This window comes from Nerophis lumbriciformis, linkage group LG03 (assembly GCF_033978685.3).
Source record: "Nerophis lumbriciformis linkage group LG03, RoL_Nlum_v2.1, whole genome shotgun sequence".
In the NCBI taxonomy this organism is placed as follows: Eukaryota; Metazoa; Chordata; class Actinopteri; order Syngnathiformes; family Syngnathidae; genus Nerophis; species Nerophis lumbriciformis.
Window position 1 is genome coordinate 68,147,076 of NC_084550.2, and position 22,482 is coordinate 68,169,557.

Below are 22,482 nucleotides of genomic sequence, written 5' to 3' on the forward strand. Positions count from 1 at the left end.
CTACAATGACCTGGATGAATGAGAACATCCATAGACACTAACATAAATGATAAATGATAAATGGGTTGTACTTGTATAGCGCTTTTCTACCTTCAAGGTACTCAAAGCGCTTTGACACTACTTCCACATTTACCCATTCACACACACATTCACACACTGATGGAGGGAGCTGCCATGCAAGGCGCTAACCAGCACCCATCAGGAACCCAGTGGACAAAAACATCAAGTTTGTAGAACTACTCTATTTGCATTCTAGCACCATCATTCCAGCCAAACTGTTTATTTGTTATGGTGTTTCAATGACTTTTAGACACGTTTGATTCACTTTTGCGACTTTTGCACCGCAAAAAAAAAAAAAACAGTAATTGAAATCTCAGGGATAGAATACTGATTGTGCAATCGACTTAATGATTAAATGTGACCGAGCATGTCTGCATAATATTCAAACTGTTATCTCTTATTTTGTGTCCTCATTCAAAAGACAGACTTCAAGATAAGCAGAGGTGGGTAGTAACGCGCTACATTTACTCCGTTACATCTACTTGAGTAACTTTTGGGATAAATTGTACTTCCAAGAGTAGTTTTAATGCAACATACTTTTACTTTTACTTGAGTATATTTATAGAGAAGAAACGCTACTTTTATCTACATTCAGCTCGCTACTAATTTTTATCGATCTGTTAATGCACGCTTTGTTTGTTTTGGTCTGTCAGACAGACCTTCATAGTGCCTGCGTTTCAACAAATACAGTCACTGGTGACGTTCACTCCGTTCCACCAATCAGATGCAGTCACTGGTGACGTTGGACCAATCAAACAGAGCCAGGTGGTCACATGACCTGACTTAAACAAGTTGAAAAACTTATTGGGGTGTTACCATTTAGTGGTCAATTGTACGGGATATGTACTGTACTGTGCAATCTACTAATAAAAGTTCCAATCAATCAATCAAAAGTGTGAAGGAAAAAATACCCTTTTTTATTTCAACCGTACATCCAGTCAAAAGCCTAAAGACTGACTGCACAGTTCCTGTCTTCACAGTAAAAGTGCCGCTCCATCGCGCCTGCGCTTTCAAAATAAGAGTCTCCGAAAGCCAGCGCAAACAAGCTAGCAAGCTAGAAAGCTACGGAGTTTGCCGCCAATGTATTTCTTGTAAAGTGTATAAAAACGAATATGGAAGCTGGACGAATAAGAAGCCAAAAACCAACCACTTTTATGTGGTATTAGACAGAAAGGAGGAACTTTTTTTCTCCTCCATTTGAAAACGTGGACGTTATCATCACTACTGTCTGATTACAATCAATGCAAGTCATCAGAATCAGGTAATACACCAACTTATATTCTTGTTTTCATGAAAGAAAGGAATCTATATGTTAAACATGCATGTATATTCATTAAAACACCTTTAACATGTAAACAAAAACGGCAAAATAAATAAATATAACTTATACACTGTATATATCAATGTATGTATATATATATGTGTGTGTGTGTGTGTGTGTATATATATATATATATGTGTGTGTGTGTGTATATGTTACTCATCAGTTACTCAGTACTTGAGTAGTTTTTTCACAACATACTTTTTACTTTTACTCAAGTAAATATTTGGGTGACTACTCCTTACTTTTACTTGAGTAATAAATCTCTAAAGTAACAGTACTCTTACTTGAGTACAATTTCTGGCTACTCTACCCACCTCTGAAGATAAGTAATAATAAAAAAGGAGAAGGGGGTTAAAGATTAAGAATGTTAATCCTAAAATTCAGAATGCACAACACGAAGAAGCTTTTGTATTCCAATATGTGGAGTTAAACTATGAAAATGGGCAATAAGAGGAAAGTTTTAGTAACAAGTAAATTATACTTTTTTAATAAACGACAGCGTCAATAAAGTAAATTGTCTCGACTTTTTGACCTCTTTTTGCGAGGGGTTCGAATGGCGGGCGATACTGTACATTATTAACATAAATCCACAGACAACTACACTCCTGAATGGCCCCCAAAACCCCAATAGAGTGCAACAAGTGAACTAAAGCAGTGGTCCCCAAACTTTTTGTAGCTGCGGACCGGTCAACGCTTGAAAATGTGTCCCGCGGTGTGCTTACGGACTGTATCCCTGCAGACTGTATTGATATACATTGATATATAGTGTATATATTGTGTTTTTATGTTGATTTAATTTAAATTAAAAATTATTATTATTATTTTTTTAATTAAATCAACATAAAAAAAAATATATTTTTTAATTTTTTAATTAAATCAACAACAAAAAAACAAAAAAAATTCCCTCTTGTGCGGCCCGGTGGTTGGGGACCACTGAACTAAAGTCTAATACATTTTTATTAATTTTTATAAATAATATTTCAATTACGTTTCAATCAGAGTTCAATTTTGGTGTCTTTTCCACACATACAGTTGTAGTACACGCGCCAAGGCAGTAGGGGGCAGCATCATAGACATCTTATAAGTTGATGCAGCATGGGCTGCTGTGACACGAGAAATTGGGCCGCCATCTTGAAGTGGTGATGAGCCGGCGAGCAGCCTAAACTGACAGTTGACAGTTAGAAAACAAAGATGGTGTTCAGCGTTTTCCTGCTCAATTACTTTTCACAAGTAAGATTTAACATTAACGTACTATTGGTTGTATTTTGTGAAATTAATATTACCACAGAGTTGAGAAGGAGCAAAGATCTTCAATTATTGTATGTGAAAATCATAAAGAAAACTTATTGGGGAGGACGACCCCCCTGCAGGGGTTTGGTTTACAAACTTCCAGCCCCACCTAAAACAAACTTCACCAACCGCCACTGATTATGATGCATTCTCATTTTAGGCAAAGTATAAGACAATACTTTCTTAACAGTATAATTGTAACCAGGGATAAGTCTTCAAGTAACAATATTCGAATACTAACATTGTTGGGTAAAACAGAATTTGGTTTTATTCTGAATCCAGTGAAACAGATTGGTGGTTTTAGCTGATATAAAGACTTGATGTTCGTCGTATTTCTCGGCAGCCTGACTCAATGGGCTAATTGTAAAAATGGGGGGATAGGTTTCCTTAAAAATGAATGTCGTCAGCTGATGCGCGTGCTCGCAACCTGCCAAACCCCACGTAATAAAATGGTGTTTTATTAAGTCTATCTATTATTCACCTAGTTCGGGGGTCGGCAACCCGTGGCACTTTAGCGCCGCCCTCGTGGCTCTCTGGAGCTTTTTCAAAAATGTATGGAAAATGGAAAAAGATGAGGGGGAAATATATTTTTTGTGTTAATATGGTTTCTGTAGGAGGACAAACATGACACGAACGTCTCTAATTGTTATAAAGTACAATGTTTATATTAAACATGCTTCACTGATTCGAGTATTTGGCGAGCGCCGTTTTGTCCTACTCATTTTGGCGGTCCTTGAACTCACCCTAGTTTGTTTACATGTACAACTTTCTCCGACTTTCTAGGACGTGTTTTATGCCACTTATTTTTCTGTCTCATTTTGTCCACCAAACTTAACATTGTGCATGAATGCACAAAGGTGAGTTTTGTTGATGTTATTGACTTGTGTGGAGTGCTAATCAGACATATTTGGTCACTGCGTGACTGCCAGCTAATCGATGCTAACATGCTATTTAGGCTAGCTATATGTACATATTGCATCATTATGCCTCATTTGTAGCTATATTTGAGCTCATTTAGTTTCCTTTAAGTCCTCTTAATTCAATTTATATCTCATGACACACTATCTAGACCAGGGGTCACCAACCTTTTTGAAACCAAAAGCTACTTCTTGGGTACTGATTAATGCGAAGGGCTACCAGTTTGATACACTATTAAATAAATTGCCAGAAATAGCCAATTTGCTCAATTTACCTTTAACTCTATGTTATTATTAATAATTAATGATATTCATCTTTGTGGAAACACTGATCATCTTAATGATTTCTCACAATAAATATATATAGAAACAGATAAATATCAATATGCAACACTTTATTTTTATATTTTCTCTAAGTGCACATTAAAAAAATAATTTATGGAACATCATTAGTAATTTTTCCTGATTAAGATTAATTTTAGAATTTTGATGACATGTTTTAAATATGTTAAAATCCAATCTGCACTTTGTCAGAATATATAACAAATTGGACCAAGCTATATTTCTAACAAAGACAAATCATTATTTCTTCTAGATTTTCCAGAACAAAAATTTTAAAAGAAATTCAAAAGACTTTGAAATAAGATTTACATTTGATTCTACAGATTTTCTAGATTTGCCAGAATATATTTTTTTAATTTTAATCATAATAAGTTTGAAGAAATATTTCATAAATATTCCTTGTGGAAAAAACAGAAACTAAAATGAAGAATTAAATTAAAATGTATTTATTATTCTTTACAATGAAAACAAATAATTTACTTGAACATTGATTTAAATTGTCAGGAAAGAAGAGGAAGGAATTTAAAAGGAAAAAAGGTATATGTGTTTAAAAATCCTAAAATCATTTTTAAAGTTGTATTTTTTCTCTAAAATTGTCTTTCTGAAAGTTATAAGAAGCAAAGTAAAAAAAATAAATGAATTTATTTAAAGAAGTGAAGACCAAGTCTTTAAAATATTTTCTTGGATTTTCAAATTCTATTTGAGTTTTGTCTCTCTTAGAATTAAAAATGTAGAGCAAAGCGAGACCAGCTTGCTAGTAAATAAATAACATTTTTTAAAAAGAGAGGCAGCTCACTGGTAAGTGCTGCTATTTGAGCTATTTTTAGAACAGGCCAGCGGGCAACTCATCTGGTCCTTACGGGCGACCTGGTGCCCGCGGGCACCGCGTTGGTGACCCCTGATTTAGACTGTATGTAATATGGCTTTTAATTTTTTTGCTGCTCCAGACAGATTTGTTTTTGTATTTTTGGTCCAATATGGCTCTTTCAACATTTTGGGTTGCCGACCCCTGTCCTAGTTGACCCCAGGTAAATTGTATATAATTCGGCATTAGTTCGGCCAGTCGGCTTATTTGATCCGAGTCAATCTATTTACGTGCACACGCAGGTATAGCCGGGCGCGCTCCCGTCTCATTTGCCGGTGCGCGATACTTGCCAACCCTCCCGGATTTACCGGGAGACTCCCGAAATTCAGCGCCTCTCCCGAAAACCTCTTAGGACAAATTTTCTCCCAAAAATCTCCCGAAATTCAGGCGGAGCTGGAAGCCGCGCCCCCTCCAGCTCCATGCGGACCTGAGTGACGTCAGGTGTGCAACACCACGTAAATCGTTGGCCAACCAAAAAGTAACCCCAGTACGCTATAGCCAACATTCACCAGGAGATGGCAACAGACAAACATAGATCACTCCATTACATTCCTCCCCTTTTAGAAATGTATAGAAGTTACTCAAAATAAATAAACAACCCAACCAAAAAATGCAGCAGCTCAATTTAAAAACTGTACTTAAGCCACATTCTTTTTTTTTTTAGTACTGAAGTCTTAACCCTCATTTGTAAAAAAAATAACATGCTTATTTTACAAACAGTATTTGTACACCTTTAACACAGATTGTTATACTGTCTTCAGAGATTCAGTTTTTTTGGTGGTACTCGAAACCTTTCTGGGTACCTGCGAAAGGGTGTTCAGCATGGTTAGAAAAATAGTGACAGACAATAGAACAAGGATGGAAAATTCAACCCTTAACTCAACAATGAGTAGATGAGTGTTATGTGTGTATATGTGTAAATAAATGAACACTGAAATTCAAGTATTTCTTTTATTTATATATATATATATAATTATATATATATATATATATATATATATAGCTAGAATTCACTGAAAGTCAAGTATTTCTTATATATATATATATATATATGTGTATATGTATGAAATACTTGACTTGGTGAATTCTAGCTGTAAATATACCATGCCCCCGCCCCACCCCCACCCCCCACCTCCCGAAATTGGAGGTCTCAAGGTTGGCAAGTATGCCCTGATACCGAAGTACATGTCAAACTACTTCCTTAACGTAAATGACCGCCATAACCACAACACCAGGGGGAGTTCCACAAACCACGTTAAACCCAGATTCCGATCTAACAAAGGTCTAAACTCATTCTCCTTCTATGCCACATCAATATGGAATGCACTCCCAACAGGTGTGAAAGAAAGTGCATCTCTATCCTCCTTCAAAACCGCACTAAAACAACACCTGCAGGCAACTACAACCCTTGACTAACACCCTCCCCCTTCCACATCCCACCTCCCCGGATTGTTAATAATCAAATGTAAATAATCAAATATATACTTGTTCTTATGCTATCTGAACTCATATCCTACCAAGTCAGACCTACACTGTTTCAATGCCAATTTCTCTGATGATGCAATTGTTGATGACTGAAGTGCTGATATCAACCAAACCCTCCTCATCCCACCCCTCGGATTGTAAATAATGTAAATATGTCAACTCTGATGATTAACTTGTGTGATGACTGTATTATGCTGATAGTATATATTTGTACCATGAATTGATTTACGTGGACCCCGACTTAAACAAGTTGAAAAACTTATTGGGGTGTTACCATTCATCATTATCATCATTTCTTTTTATTCCTTTCATGAAAATGCATATACAAGCCATATACAGTTGACACTTCCATTGTTTTTTGTTTCTCATACATTTCCATGATCAGAAAGGAGCAGATGGAAGAATACTATTCTTATATTTATCTGCCCCCTTCTTAACACTAATTATTTAGATGACTTTATCACTGTTCCCTACACCAACACCCGAACTCCAACATACTTTTAATTTTCGTTTAAAGGGGAACATTATCACCAGACCTATGTAAGCATCCATATATACCTTGATGTTGCAGAAAAAAAGACCATATATTTTTTTAACCGATTTCCGAACTCTAAATGGGTGAATTTTGGCGAATTAAACGCCTTTCTAATATTCGCTCTCGGAGCAATGACGTCACAACGTGGCGTCGCATCGGGAAGCAATCCGCCATTTTCTCAAACACCGAGTCAAATCAGCTCTGTTATTTTCCGTTTTTTCGACTGTTTTCCGTACCTTGGAGACATCATGCCTCGTCGGTGTGTTGTCGGAGGGTGTAACAACACGAACAGGGACGGATTCAAGTTGCACCAGTGGCCCAAAGATGCGAAAGTGGCAAGAAATTGGACGTTTGTTCCGCACACTTTACCGACGAAAGCTATGCTACGACAGAGATGGCAAGAATGTGTGGATATCCTGCGACACTCAAAGCAGATGCATTTCCAACGATAAAGTCAAAGAAATCTGCCGCCAGACCCCCATTGAATCTGCCGGAGTGTGTGAGCAATTCAGGGACAAAGGACCTCGGGAGCACGGCAAGCAATGGCGGCAGTTTGTTCCCGCAGACGAGCGAGCTAAACCCCCTATCGACCCTAGCTTCCCTGGCCTGCTGACATCAACTCCAAAACTGGACAGATCAGCTTTCAGGAAAAGAGCGCGGATGAGGGTATGTCTACAGAATATATTAATTGATGAAAATTGGGCTGTCTGCACTCTCAAAGTGCATGTTGTTGCCAAATGTATTTCATATACTGTAAACCTAGTTCATAGTTGTTAGTTTCCTTTAATGCCAAACAAACACATACCAATCGTTGGTTAGAAGGCGATCGCCGAATTCGTCCTCGCTTTCTCCCGTGTCGCTGGCTGTCGTGTCGTTTTCGTCGGTTTCGCTTGCATACGGTTCAAACCCATATGGCTCAATAGCTTCAGTTTCTTCTTCAATTTCGTTTTCGCTACCTGCCTCCACACTACAACCATCCGTTTCAATACATGCGTAATCTGTTGAATCGCTTAAGCCGCTGAAATCCGAGTCTGAATCCGAGCTAATGCCGCTATAGCTTGCTGTTCTTTCCGCCATGTTTGTTTGTGTTGGCTTCACTATGTGACGTCACAGGAAAATGGACGGGTGTTTACAACGATGGTTAAAATCAGGCACTTTGAAGCTTTTTTTAGGGATATTGCGTGATGGGTAAAATTTTGAAAAAAACTTCGAAAAATAAAATAAGCCACTGGGAACTGATTTTTAATGGTTTTAACAATTCTGAAATTGTGATAATGTTCCCCTTAAAGCATTTTCAAAATGACACGTTCCAATCAAAATAAAAAATCAGTTTGATATAATTCCAGTTGTCTCTTTTTGTAACTCCTTTTAAATTCAAAGATATTCTTGCAACTTTTTAAGTCTTTGTCGAGAGAATTCCATGCTTTCACCACACATTTGCTTCAAATTTGTTCGCACTCTTGGATATTAAAGTTAAAGTTAAAGCACCAATGATTGTCACACACACACTAGGTGTGGCGAAATTATTCTCTGCATTTGACCCATCACCCTTGATCACCCCCTGGGAGGTGAGGGGAGCAGTGGGCAGCAGCGGTAGCTGCGCCCGGGAATCATTTTTTGGTGATTTAACCCCCAATTCCAACCCTTGATGCTGAGTGCCAAGCAGGGAGGTAATGGGTCCCATTTTTATAGTCTTTGGTATGACTCGGCCGGGGTTTGAACTCACAACCTACCGATCTCAGGGCGGACACTCTAACCACTAGGCCTTCTGTGATTCTCATCTTCCGACGTGAACACAAATAACTTTTGTAAGTCCTTTGGAAGAACTTTATTTTTAACTTTGAACATCACTAATAGAGTATGCAATTCTATAATGTCTTTTAGTTTTAATAATCCTGACCTAATGAAGAGTGGATTTGTGTGGTCTCTATATCCTACTGTAAAAATGATACGAATTACTCATTGACCATGGGTTAAATAGGTTATACTTGTATAGCGCTTTTCTACCTTCAAGGTAGTCAAAGCGCTTTGACACTATTTCCACATTCACCCATTCACACACACATTCACACACTGATGGCGGGAGCTGCCATGCAAGGCGCTAACCAGCAGCCATCAGGAGCAAGGGGTGAGTGTCGTGCCCAAGGACACAACGGACGTGACTAGGATGGTAGAAGGTGGGGATTGAACCCCAGTAACCAGCAACCCTCCGATTGCTGGCACGGCCACTCTACCAACTTCGCCACGCCGTAAAAAATGTTTTTATGCCATTTTTTGAAATTATGGACTTATGTATTTTTTAGCTTTTGGGTATTGAGGAATAAATGACAGTATGTACACCTGTAGAAAGAAAATCGGAAATCGAATTTTTTTTAATTTAACATAAAAAAAAACCTCTGAGAAAAAAAAACATGCATAATAGAGTAACAACAACAAAAATACGGCCAAATTATAGCAACAATTTAGTGAAGGAAAAAAAAGTCAGCCTTTGTCCTCTGAGTGTTAGAAAAAATAGTTGCGAGCCGAACTGGTTAACCCTCTTTTAGGGGTACAAGACTTCAAGGGAGGTTTAGCTGATCAATAAAAATAAAGAAAAACATTTTCCAAACCTTTTTAAGGCAAAAAAAAGTATTGATTTTTACTTCCTACAGTGAGGGAATAAGCAGAATCTGAATCAGAATCATGACAATTGACCATTTAGTGGTCAATTGTACAGAATATGTACTGTACTGTGCAATCTACTAATAAAAGTTTCAATCAATCAAATTAAAGCTGCAAGCAGCATTGGTCGGGCCCGCGTATTTGGCAGGTGCTAGTCCTAAGTGTCCCAATACTTTTGTCCAGTGATAGTCATAAGTGTCCCAATACTTTTGTCTACTTTTAGTCTGAAGTGTCCCAAGACTTTTGTCTAGTGTACCTACCTTGTCTGCATTGTGTGGGCACGTTGGTGTTTCCTGCTTTTAAGCAGCCATCTTAAAAAAACAGCAGCGCAGCAGCATCAGCGCAGCGGGTCTTTGAAGGGACATGAAATCAAAACCGGAGCAGTTATAAAAAAAAAGCGCTTCTGTCATTGTAATCACAAGGGTTCAATCTCTCTCCTGTGTTAGTTTGAAGGCGAAACGACAAACGCGCTCAGAGTTCGTTTTTGAAGGAAGGTGACCGGTTTTTTACAAAAAATTTGTTTTGAAGGGGGAATAGCAAACTTCCTGTTGATTTTTGCTGGGGGTTGTCAATTTATGAAATGTAGGTCTAAGTGAGACCTACATAGAGGTTTTTGTTTCATGTCTCTCCGACCTTCCCAGTGGGAGTTACAGGCAGTTTTGTCATTTTTTTCTTCCGAGGAGCAGTTTTTTTCTGCGTTTTATTCAAAAATTGCTCTAGAGCGCAATTTTGAAATTTGTGGTTAGGTTTTTTTTTAGATTGTAATTTCTTCCAGTCCTGATGTGTGCGTTCAGTTTGGTGAGTTTTGAAGCATGTTAAGGGGGTCAAATTGCGGCTCAAAGAGGCAAAAGTGACTGTTTTTAGTACTTTTTTGTCTTGAAGGGGGAATTGCCAACTTCCTGTTGATTTTTGCCCGAGGATATACAATTATGAGAACTAGGTATAAGTCAGACCTACATAGAGGTTTTTGTTTCATGTCTCTCCGACCTTCCTAGTGGGAGTTACAGGCAGTCTGTTTTTTTTTTTCCTAGGAGGCGCTAGAGCGCAATTTTGATTTTTGCGGTTCGTTTTTTTTATTAAAAGACAATTTTCGCAGGTCCTCATGTGTGGGTCAAATATGGTGAGTTTTGAAGCATGTTAAGTGGGTCAAATTAGTGCTCAAAGAGGCGGTGGAAGAATAATAATAAAGAATAAATAAAACCTTACAAATACAATAGGTCCTTATGTACCATTGCATAAGGACTCCCTTTGGGAGTCCTTATACAATGGGCCATGCGGGCCCTAAAAAAGGCATCAGTATAAAAAAATTTTTTTTTTTAATTCCTTTAATGAGCAATTCAAATGAAATGAATAAAAAAAACATTGCATGTTTAATGTTTACTTTCGTCATAACATAGACGGCAAGCGATTTCAAAACAACTGACCTTGATGAATAAACTTGTGTTGAGTTTTTAAATAGAAGACTGTAGTGACGTCAGCGCGACGTCCCAGTTCTCTTCGCTGGTGTCTCCTTGACTCCTTTCCTTCCCCCTCGTCTCCTCTTCTTGACTCCCTGCAGAAAACAAGTGATAGTGAGGAAAAAGGGCGGGGAAGCTAAATAGAACGCGGCCATCGTCAAAGTCCCCCCCCTCAGTGCCTGTAGCTCACCGCCACTGTCTGTCACCCTCTCATCCACACTTTCTCCCCGCTCTTAGCGTATATTCGCGGACTGTTTTCCCCTTCAAATACTGCCAGCGGGACCGGTGAAACATGAGCGTTGAGGCGTACGGGCCGAGCTCCCAGACTCTTACCTTCCTGGACACCGAGGAAGCGGAGCTGCTCGGAGCAGACACTCAGGGCTCCGAGTTCGACTTCACCGATTTCACCCTGCCGAGCCAGACCCAAGGCCAGACCCAGAGCCAGCTCGACAACCAGGTTCGTGTAGGTAACCCGTTTCATGTGCTTTAAAATGCCATTTGGCCTCAAATGTCGTTGTTTTCTACTGTGTTTACACACTATGCTAACTGGCTAACGTTAGCTAACAACATCAACTAGCTACGTCCGGTTAGCACGGTGATGACGTCACCATGCTTTGATCCTAACCGCGAGCTAGCGCAGTTAGCATCCCCCAGTCTGAATGTCTATATCCGTTCATATGTATTTTATTTTTATTTGAACAACAAACATACATTTATAATTCACACAAAAGTCAAGGCACTTCAAAAATTCAAGAAATACAATTTAAAATTACTAATGGAATATACCCTTTAAATTATTTTTTGAAACTTAAAATTAACATGGAGGTTAGGGATGTCCGATAATGGCTTTTTGCCGATATTGTCCAACTCTTTAATTACCGATACCGATATCAACCGATTAAAGATGCACGGTTTGCGGGCACAACCGCGGAGTCCGCGGATTATCCGCGGATCGGGCGGATGAAATAAAAAAAAAAATAGATTTTATCCGCGGGTTGGGTCGGGCGGTTGAAATAAAAAAAATTAGATTTTAAATAGATTCAGGCGGGTGGCAGTTAAACCAATTCGGAAATATATATACATAGTTAAATGTTGTTACCCACATACGAAAAACGAGAAGGCACCTGCTGCATATGCCACAACAGAAGAAAAAAAAGAAAAAGAGATGGACACTTTTACGGAGCGGAGAAGGGACGCCTCGCCGGAGTCCGGGACCGAGGCCCCTTCCCCCGAGAGGGCCCCACCGGGAGCCGTAGCTGAGGCGATCCGCGAGAAGGGCCCGACGCACGTCCAGGGTCACCACCGTGCCCACCGCACCGACACCCTGCCTCGTCCGCCTTCGCCGCGGCCGGCGTCACGCGCAGCAGGTAAGCAGCTTACCTGCCCGCCACCCCCGTGGCCGGGGGCTCGTAACAGGGGTCACTCCGCGCGCTCCGCCCGCGCAGCTTACCTGCCCGCCACCCCCGTTGCCGGGGGCGCGTAACAGGGGTCACTCCGCGCGCAGTGCGCTCACGAAAGGGGTGGGGCTCACCCTGGTTGATATAGACAGCAGGACGGTGGCCATGGAAGTTGGAACCCGCTAAGGAGTGTGTAACAACCCACCTGCCGAATCAACTAGCCCTGAAAATGGATGGCGCTGGAGCGTCGGGCCCATACCCGGCCGTCGCCGGCAGCGAGACGCGCTTGGAGGTGCGCTCAGCGCGGCTCCCATATGATTGCGCACTGGTGTGCGTCTGGGTCGTGACAGCGTGGCACGCGAATGTCTGTGCTGCATTGGATCAGTCTCCTTTCTTTAACAGGCAAAAGCTTTATAACCTCACTAATGCCTTGCATCGTCTATATTAGATATATAACAACGGGCGGGTGCGGGCGGGTGCGGTTCTGATCAAATGTTACATCGGGTGGATGGCGCATGGTTGACGACTTTCTGATGCGGTTGCGGATGAAATAATTGCCTATCCGCGCATCTCTACAACCGATATATACAGTCGTGGAATTAACACATGCCTAATTTGGACAACCAGGTATGGTGAAGATAAGGTACTTTTAAAAAATTAATAAAATAAGATAAATAAATTTAAAAAAAATTATTGAATAAAAAAGAAAGTAAAACAATATCATAACAGTTACATAGAAACTAGTAATTAATGAAAATTAGTAAAATTAACTGTTAAAGGTTAGTACTATTTAGGGATGTCCCGATCCAGGTTTTTGCACTTCCGATCCGATACCGATACTGTTTTTGCACTTCCGATCCGATACTGACCGATACTGTCCTATCCGAGCATGTATTAAAGTTTAAAGTTATTTAGCCTACTTAGTTGTCAGAATCATGTTGAAAAGGGTTTTAGTACTCTTGATAACAACTAGCCAGCTGAATAAGGGGAGTTTGAATAATACACAATGGTTGGTAACAAGAAACTGACCTGTTTATTCAAGGATAAACACAAAATAGACAAAATTATACATGACAAACAGAAATGGCATCATTGAACTAGGGCTGGGCGATATGGCCTTTTTTTAATATTGCGATATTTTAAGGTCATATTGCGATACACGATATATATCTCGATATTTTGCCTTAGCCTTGAATGAACACTTGATGCATATAATCACAGCAGTATGATGATTCTATGTGTTTTGATTGATTGATTGAGACTTTTATTAGTAGGTTGCACAGTGAAGTACATATTCCGTACAATTGACCACTAAATGGTAACACCCCAATAAGTTTTTCAACTTGTTTAAGTCGGGGTCCACTTAAATTGATTCATGATACAGATATATACTATCAGATATATACTATCATCATAATACAGTCATCACACAAGATAATCACATTGAATTATTTACATTATTTATAATCCAGGGTGTGGAGGGGGGCGCCGGATGTAAGTGTCAAAAAGACAGCCAAAAGAGTTTGATATGAGAATAAATCTAAAGTTAAAATATAGGGTAGAAATGCACCTATTTGCAGGAAATGTAGTCTTGATTTTCAAAATTTTCTTTCAAGGCTTGCATGTCTACATTAAAACATTCTTCTTCATACTGCATTAATATATGCTACTTTTAAACTTTCATGCAGAGAAGGAAATCACAACTAAAAAAATCATTAATTTTTTCATACGATGTTGATGTGGAAATTTTTGCCTCTGCATTTTGATGGTGTGGGCGTGTGGCACCGAATGGAGATAAGCGTCTCGACAGACGTCACAATATTTGAACAATGACGAAAACTGTTTTCTCTGTCGTGTCCGTGTGTCGAAAATTGTTATGCGCTTATTTTTTTATTTGATTTTGTGCGTGGCATAGATTTGCTATGCGCAGAGGACGCTTAAACAGTGCGCAATTGCACAGGCGAGCACCTTAGAGGGAGCGTTGCTTGCACGGCTGCGGTAGCATCACAGCTAACGTTAGCCATGCTGCTACCTCTCTGCTCGGGGAGGACATATACGTATGTGACGTATGTCGTGACAGTATGTGACGTGTGTAAGAAGGTGCGCTTGCTGTCTGTGAGAGGGAGACACAGGAAAGAGTGAGAAGAGCCTGTCGTGTAATGCCAGGAGCTAAAAGCAACTACGTGAGAATTCACAGACCTGTGGATGTGTTGAAGGTGTGCTGGAAAATGCGGAACGGAAATTAGGGAGCAGCAGAAAAGTGGAATGTATTATTTAAATTGGTGCGTTGGAAAACACGGACCGGAGGTTTTTTTTAAGCTGGATTTGGATCGGCATTTTCCCATGCCTTGCCGATACGCAATTTTTGGCAAATATCGGCAGCCGATCCGATCCAAATATCGGATCGGGACATCCCTACATAGAAACTAGTAATTAATGAAAATTAGTAAAATTAACTGTTAAAGGTTAGTACTATTAGTGGACCAGCAGCACGCACAATCATGTGTGCTTACGGACTGTATCCCTTGCAGACTGTATTGATATATATTGATATATAATGTAGGAACGAGAATATTAATAACAGAAAGAAACACCCTTTTGTGTGAATGAGTGTAAATGGGGGAGGGAGGTTTTTTGGGTTGGTGCACTAATTGTAAGTGTATCTTGTGTAGGGCTGGGGGATATATCGTTATACGCGATATATCGCAGGTTTGTCTGTGCGATATATAAAATGACTATATCGTGATATCGAGTATACGTTCTCACGCAGTTGCTTTTAGCTGCGGGCGTTACACTATAAGCTCTCCTCGCACTTTCCTGTGTCTCCTTCTCACAGACAGCAAGCGCACCTTCTTACACACGTCACATACTGTCACCTCATACGTCACATACGTATACGCCCTCCCCGAGCAGACAGGTAGCAGCATGGGTAACGTTAGCTGTGATGCTAGCGGTAATACCAGAGAAAGAAGGTGCGAATCTGGTAACAAATGGAGGAATAATTAATTCCCAAGAAAAACAGCAGGGGGTCCATCGTCTGGCGGTGGTTTGGCTTCAAGTGGGAATATGTCGAACAGACAACCGAAATTTGTCAAGTGTGGGGCAAAAGCGTTGCTATAAAAAGTAGCATTACTGCTGTAACAAACAGTTCAGGGTGTCCCAAGTTACCGGAGTGTGTTAGGTAAGGAGGAGGAGTTTTGTCCCTCCAGAGTTGCCGTAGGGCTGTGACGTAGGGTGTGTGTGGTTGTGGAAGGAGGTGTGTGATGTTGACATTAAAGAAGCGGTGGCTACCAAAACTGCTCTAATGTCTCCCGTTTATTGTTTTATTAGATAAGTACACTGTATAGGCGAACCCAGGACACTAGGCTACACTGTTAATATGTAGCATCATTTGAAAAGTCACCCGCTAGACAATGAAGAGTGCTTACTCCGCACGTCAACATCTCCGTTCGGTGCCACACGTCCACACCATCAAAATGCAGAGGCAAACATTTCCAGATCAACACCGTATGAAAAAAATAGTGATTTTTTTTTTTTAGTTGTGATTTCCTTCTCTGCATGAAAGTTTAAAAGTAGCATATATTAATGCAGTATGAAGAATAATGTTTTAATGTAGACACATAGAATCGTCATACTGCTGTGATTATATGCATCAAGTGTTCATTCAAGGCTAAGGCAAAATATCGAGATATATATCGTGTATCGCGATATTAAAAAAAAGGCCATATCGCCCAGTCCTAATCTTGTTTTCTTTGTTGATTTAATAAAAAAATGATAATAAAAACAAACAAACGATGCAGATAATAAAAAAAACAATATCGGACATCTCTAATGGAGGTTTTTTGGGTTGGTGCACTAATTGTAAGTGTATCTTGTGTCTTTAATGTTGATTTAAAAAAAAAACATACCGATAAAAAATACGATTCCGATAATTTCCGATATTACATTTTAACGCATTTATCGGCCGATAATATCGGCAGGCTGATATTATCGGACATCTCTAATAGAGGTTGTTATATATGTGGAGCTGTGGAGCAGTGTTTTTCAACCTTTTTTTAAAGCCAAGGCACATTTTTTTCATTAAAAAAATACAAAGCCACACCACCAGCAGAAAAGGTTAAAAAATGAAACTCCACCAGGTTGTCATTTATTTTGAGTTGGTTGTTGTTTTCCTGTGTGTAGTGTTTTAGTTCCTGTCTTGCGCTGTTATTTTGGTGGCCCTTCCTGTTTTGTTGGTGTTTTCCTGTAGCAGCTTCACGCCTTTCTTTTGAGTGCTATTGCCTGACCTGCTTTCTATTGGCAAACAAGACCATTTCAGTTGTGCGGACGCTTTCTTTCTTTGTGGGGACATTGTTGATTGTCATGTCATGTACGGATGTACTTTGTGGACGCCGTCTCTGCTCCACACGCTGTAAGTCTTTGCTGTCGTCCAGCATTTTTTATTTGAACAACAAACATACATTTATAATTCACACAAAAGTCAATGCACTTTCAAAAGTTAAAAAATAAAATTTTAAATTATTAATGGAATATACCCTTCAAAGGATTTGTTGAAACTTAAATTTAACATAGAGGCTGATGGCTGTTAGATATGTGGAGCTGTAGAGCAGTGTTTTTCAACCTTTTTTTTTTAAAGCCAAGGCACTTTTTTTTTTTCATTAAAAAAATACAAAGCCACACCACCAGCAGAAAAGGTTAAAAAATTAAACTCCATCAGGTTGTGGTGCTTTATTTTGAGTTTGTTGATGTTTTCCTGTGTGTAGTGTTTTAGTTCCTGTCTTGCGCTGTTATTTTGGTGGCCCTTCCTGTTTTGTTGGTGTTTTCCTGTAGCAGCTTCACGCCTTCTTTTTGAGTGCTATTGCGTGACCTGCTTTCTATTGGCAAACAAGACATGTCATGTACGGATGTACTTTGTGGATGCCGTCTCTGCTCCACACGCTGTAAGTCTTTGCTGTCGTCCAGCATTCTGTTTTTGTTTACTTTGTAGCCAGTTCAGTTTTACTTTCGTTTTGCATAGCCATCCCTATGCTTCATTGCTTTTTCCTTTTGTTCACTTTTGGTTTAAGCGTAGCATACCTTTTTACCTGCACGCCGTCTCCCGCTGTGCTCTGCATATTGGGATCACGACAAAGTATCTTTAACGCGTTCCGACTTCTACAAAGCAATTAACTCCCTGCTGGCACCTACTGATATGGAGTTTTACATGGTTGCCCTGTCGAGCTCTATACAGCACAGACACTAGACCAGTGTTTTTCAACCTTTTTTGAGCCAAGGCACATTTTTTGCGTTGAAAAAATCCGGACCACCAGCAGAAATCATTAAAAAATGAAACTCGGTTGACAATAAAAAGTCGTTGTCACAATTGTTGGATATGACTTTAAAGCATAACCAAGCATGCATCAATATAGCTCTTGTCTTAAAGTAGGTGTACTGTCACCACCTGTCACATCACACCCTGACTTATTTTGAGTTTTTTGCTGTTTTCCTGTGTGTACAGTTTTAGTTCTTGTCTTGCGCTTCTATTTTGGTGGCTTTTTCTCTTTTTTTGGTAATTTCCTGTAGCAGTTTCATGTCTTCCTTTGGGCGATATTTCCCGCATCTGCTTTGTTTTAGCAATCAAGAATATTTCAATTGTTTTTATCCTTCTTTGTGGGGACATTGTTGATTGTCATGTCATGTTCGGATGTACATTATGGACGCCGTGTTCTGCTCCACAGTAAGTCTTTGCTGTCGTCCAGCATTCTGTTTTTGTTTACTTTGTAGCCAGTTCAGTTTTAGTTTCGTTCTGCATAGCCTTCCCTAAGCTTCAATGCCTTTTCTTAGGGGCATTCACCTTTTGTTTATTTTTGGTTTAAGCATTAGACACCTTTTTACCTGCACACTGCCTCCCGCTGTTTCTGACATCTACAAAGCAACCTGCTGCCACCTACTGATATGGAAGAGTATTACACGGTTACTCTGCCGAGCTCTAGACAGCACCGACACACACCACATTATTTGCAGACTATATTACTGGTTTGCAAAAAATATTTTTAACCCAAATAGGTGAAATTAGATAATCTCCCACGGCACACCAGACTGTATCTCATGGCACACCTGTGTGCCGCGGCACAGTGGTTGAAAAACACTGCATTAGACAACGGCACATTATTTGCAGATTATAATTATTGATTTGCAAATAATATTTTTTGGACCAATTAGGTGAAATTGCATAATTTCCCACGGCACACCAAACTGTATCTCACGGTACACTAGTGTGCCGCGGCACAGTGGTTGAAAAACACTGCTGTAGAGTATGTCAATTATCTGTTTGTGGAATGTGAGAGTGTACATGTGTTTTGGGAGGAGATCAGCGTTTGGCTGAGAGACAAGGATGTGGAGATTTCCCCATTCACTATAGAAGAGATCAAATTTGTTCTTTTTATAAACTGTAATATAGAAATGTTTGTCAACATTATAAGGCAAAAATGTTTCTACATAAATGTCGATTTATCAAAGTAAGACCTACATTTTCTAATTGGCTTAATGGTTTACCATGATCAATCAAATCTTGGAGAATGATTAAGAGTACAAAAGCCCTTAAATTGATGTTTGTTAAAAACATTTAAAGTGATTTAGGTATTTCCGTTCATATGTTGTGATATTGTGTATCAATAGAGTAACGGTCCTGGAGGCGTGTTGCAAAATGGAGACGACCCTGTGGTTAAAGCCAGTCAGTTGCTGGCAGAGTTAAACTTCGAGGAGGATGAGGAGGACACCTACTACACCAAGGACCTCCCCGTTCATGCCTGCAGGTACAGATCAAAACTAACATCAAAGTCTGTTGCAGTCTACGTGACAGCCCCTCGTTATATAAGGCCATGTCCACACGAACACGGAGAGTTTCAAAAACACATATTTGGGGTTAAAACGATCTCCATCCACACAAGTGTAGTTTCAAAAGTGTCTTTGTCTACACACAAACGCATACACCTGCTCTCATGCACATTTTGTCCAATCAGAAGCCTGAAAATAGCAGCAATATCTGTTTTGGTGGCATTACACATCCTATTGTGTTTATTTTGATAAACTTTAGTCGTACAATGACGTGTACATTATCTCATACTTGCCAACCTTGAGACCTTCGATTTCGGGAGGTGGTTGGGGGGGCGTGGTTAAGAGGGGAGGAGTATATTTACAGCTAGAATTCACCAAGTCAAGTATTTCATATATATATATATATATATTACAAGAAATACTTGACTTTCAGTGAATTCTAGCTATAAATATATATTTATTTTATTATATATATATATATATATATATATATATATATATATATATATATATATATATATATATTAGAGATGCGTGGTTTGCGGGCACAACCGCGGAGTCCGCGGATTATCCGCGGATTGGGCGGATGAAATTAAAAAAAATTAGATTTTATCCGCGGGTCGGGTCGGGCGGTTGAAATAAAAAAAAATAGATTTTAAATAGATTCAGGCGGGTGGCAGTTAAACCAATTCGGGAATATATATACATAGTTAAACGTTGTTACCCACATACGAAAAACGAGAAGGCACCTGCTGCATATGCCACAACAGAAGAAAAAAAAAAAAGAGATGGACACTTTTACGGAGCGGAGAAGGGACGCCTCGCCGGGGTCCGGGACTGAGGCCCCTTCCCCCGAGAGGGCCCCACCGGGAGCCGTAGCTGAGGCGATCCGCGAGAAGGGCCCGACGCACGTCCAGGGTCACCACCGCGCCCACCGCACCGACAACCCCGCCTCGTCCGCCTTCGCCGCGGCCGGCGTCACGCGCAGCAGGTAAGCAGCTTACCTGCCCGCCACCCCTGTTGCCGGGGGCGCATAACAGGGGTCACTTCGCGCGCAGTGCGCTCACGAAAGGGGTGGGGCTCACCCTGGTTGATATAGACAGCAGGACGGTGGCCATGGAAGTCGGAACCCGCTAAGGAGTGTGTAACAACCCACCTGCCGAATCAACTAGCCCTGAAAATGGATGGCGCTGGAGCGTCGGGCCCATACCCGGCCGTCGCCGGCAGCGAGACGTGCTTGGAGGTGCGCTCAGCGCGGCTCCCATATGATTGCGCACTGGTGTGCGTCTGGGTCGTGACAGCGTGGCACGCGAATGTCTGTGCTGCATTGGATCAGTCTCCTTTCTTTAACAGGCAAAAGCTTTATAACCTCACTAATGCCTTGCATCGTCTATATTAGATATATAACAACGGGCGGGTGCGGTTCTGATCAAATGTTACATCGGGTGGATGGCGGATGGTTGACGACTTTCTGATGCGGTTGCGGATGAAATAATTGCCTATCCGCGCATCTCTAATATATATATATATATATATATATATATATATATATATATATATATATAAAATAAATACTTGAATTTCAGTGTTCATTTATGTACACATTTACACACACATAACACTCATCTACTCATTGTTGAGTTAAGGGTTGAATTGTCCATCCTTGTTCTATTCTCTGTCACTATTTTCCTAACCATGCTGAACTCTGATGATGCATTGCTGTGTGGCACGCACAAAAGTGCTTTCATCAAATGCACTAGATGGCAGTATTGTCCTGTTTAAGAGTGTCACAACATTGCTGTTTACGGCAGACGAACTGCTTTACGGTAGACGAAAACGTGACTGCTGTTGTTGTGTGTTGTTGCCGCGCTGGGAGGACGTTAATGAAACTGCCTAACAATAAACCCACATAAGAAACCAAGAACTCGCCCTCCATCATTCTGCAGTTATAATGTGATGGCGCAGGCACGCTGTTTATATTGTGGGAAAGCGGACTCAGGTCCGCATGGACCTGAGTCCGCCTGAATTTCGGGAGATTTTCGGGAGAAAATTTGTCCCGGGAGGTTTTCGGGAGAGGCGCTGAATTTCGGGAGTCTCCCGGAAAATCCGGGAGGGTTGGCAAGTATGCATTATCTTTAAAACCAGCCTGCACCTACACAGAGCCATGGGAACATTATTAAAGAGCGAATGCCCACCTGTGCTGCTGAAACCCAACACTCATAGAATTATAATGTGTTTAGCAACATGGTGATATATTACATGTGCATTATTTTAAAAATCAGTACACACTAATGAGCCATGGAAACCATTCTGCATGTTTAAGTGCCCATATAAAGCGCACAGAAGTGCGTATGCCGCTCCAAAACTCTCTCGTGGAATCATAAAGCGTTTAATCATGATATAGTGACATAGTACATGTGCAATGAAGTGTATAGTGTCTTTAACATCAGTACACACTACAAGGAGGACGTTTTTTTTTTTAGTTGCTTGGTCACAACACGCGTACAAAAATGGAAGCAACACACGTAAGTTGACTTCATGATTTGTCGTCTAATAAGGACTAAAAACATAAGATCATGTTGCACCTTTCTTATGACACGAGCAAAAAGTCATGCTTGTCAAAGTTTTCCCATCAGGTGGAGGTTCCACAGCGATCGTATCCAAAACAGCTGACTGTCATTAGCGCCGGCGGGAGTGTCGCAAAGCCCATTTTGATGTGTCTTTTTTATTAATGTTGAGTGAAAAGAGCAGCATGTTTACGTTCAAACATACAATAAGTCAACATACAGTTAGGGATGATGTTCTAAAACCGGTTCTCCCGATGCGTCGATAAGAAAAGAACCGATTCCATGGATTAGAGTCCCTTTTTGAAAACCGGTTCCCGTTATCGAAGCCACTATACCGTGTTTTTGCGACCATAGGGCGCACCGTGTTAAAAAGCGCCGTGTCAGTTACGGGTGCTATTTCTGTATTTAACGCATAAATAAGCTGCAGCGTATTTTTGGGCGCAGGCATGGTTAAACATACGCTAGCATGCATGGACGCTGTTTTAAAAAGGCAGCCGGAGCAAAGCTGAGTTGGGTTGTACTTTATTGAAGTATTTATCAATGTACTCACATTATTTTTTGATCAATCCTCATCCACAAATCCATCAAAGTCCTCATCTTCTGTGTCTGAAATGAACAGCTCGGCAAGTTCTCCATCAAACACGCCAGGTTCCCTCTCCTCATTTTCAAAGTCAGTCTTGTTGCCGCGGGGCTCCTCGGAAAAGATGCCGGCTTTTGCGAAAGCTCGAACTAGGGCTGCACGATATATCGATATACTTGATATATC

General features: G+C 40.4%; 1 protein-coding gene across 2 annotated transcripts in view; it reads left to right on the plus strand.

Annotated features, from left to right (window-relative positions):
* The first annotated feature begins 11,115 nt into the window (after positions 1-11,115).
* Positions 11,116-22,482, plus strand: part of LOC133589037 (regulator of nonsense transcripts 1) — a 53,193-nt gene continuing 41,826 nt past the window's right edge. Inside the window, exons 1-2 of one of the 2 annotated variants that reach the window (XM_061941707.1) lie at positions 11,116-11,399; positions 18,991-19,127. In XM_061941707.1, coding sequence (XP_061797691.1) covers positions 11,229-11,399; positions 18,991-19,127 — 308 coding nt within the window. In that variant the 5' untranslated portion in view covers positions 11,116-11,228. The remainder of the gene's footprint in view (positions 11,400-18,990; positions 19,128-22,482) is intronic. The other variant, XM_061941715.1, reaches the window with a different exon arrangement.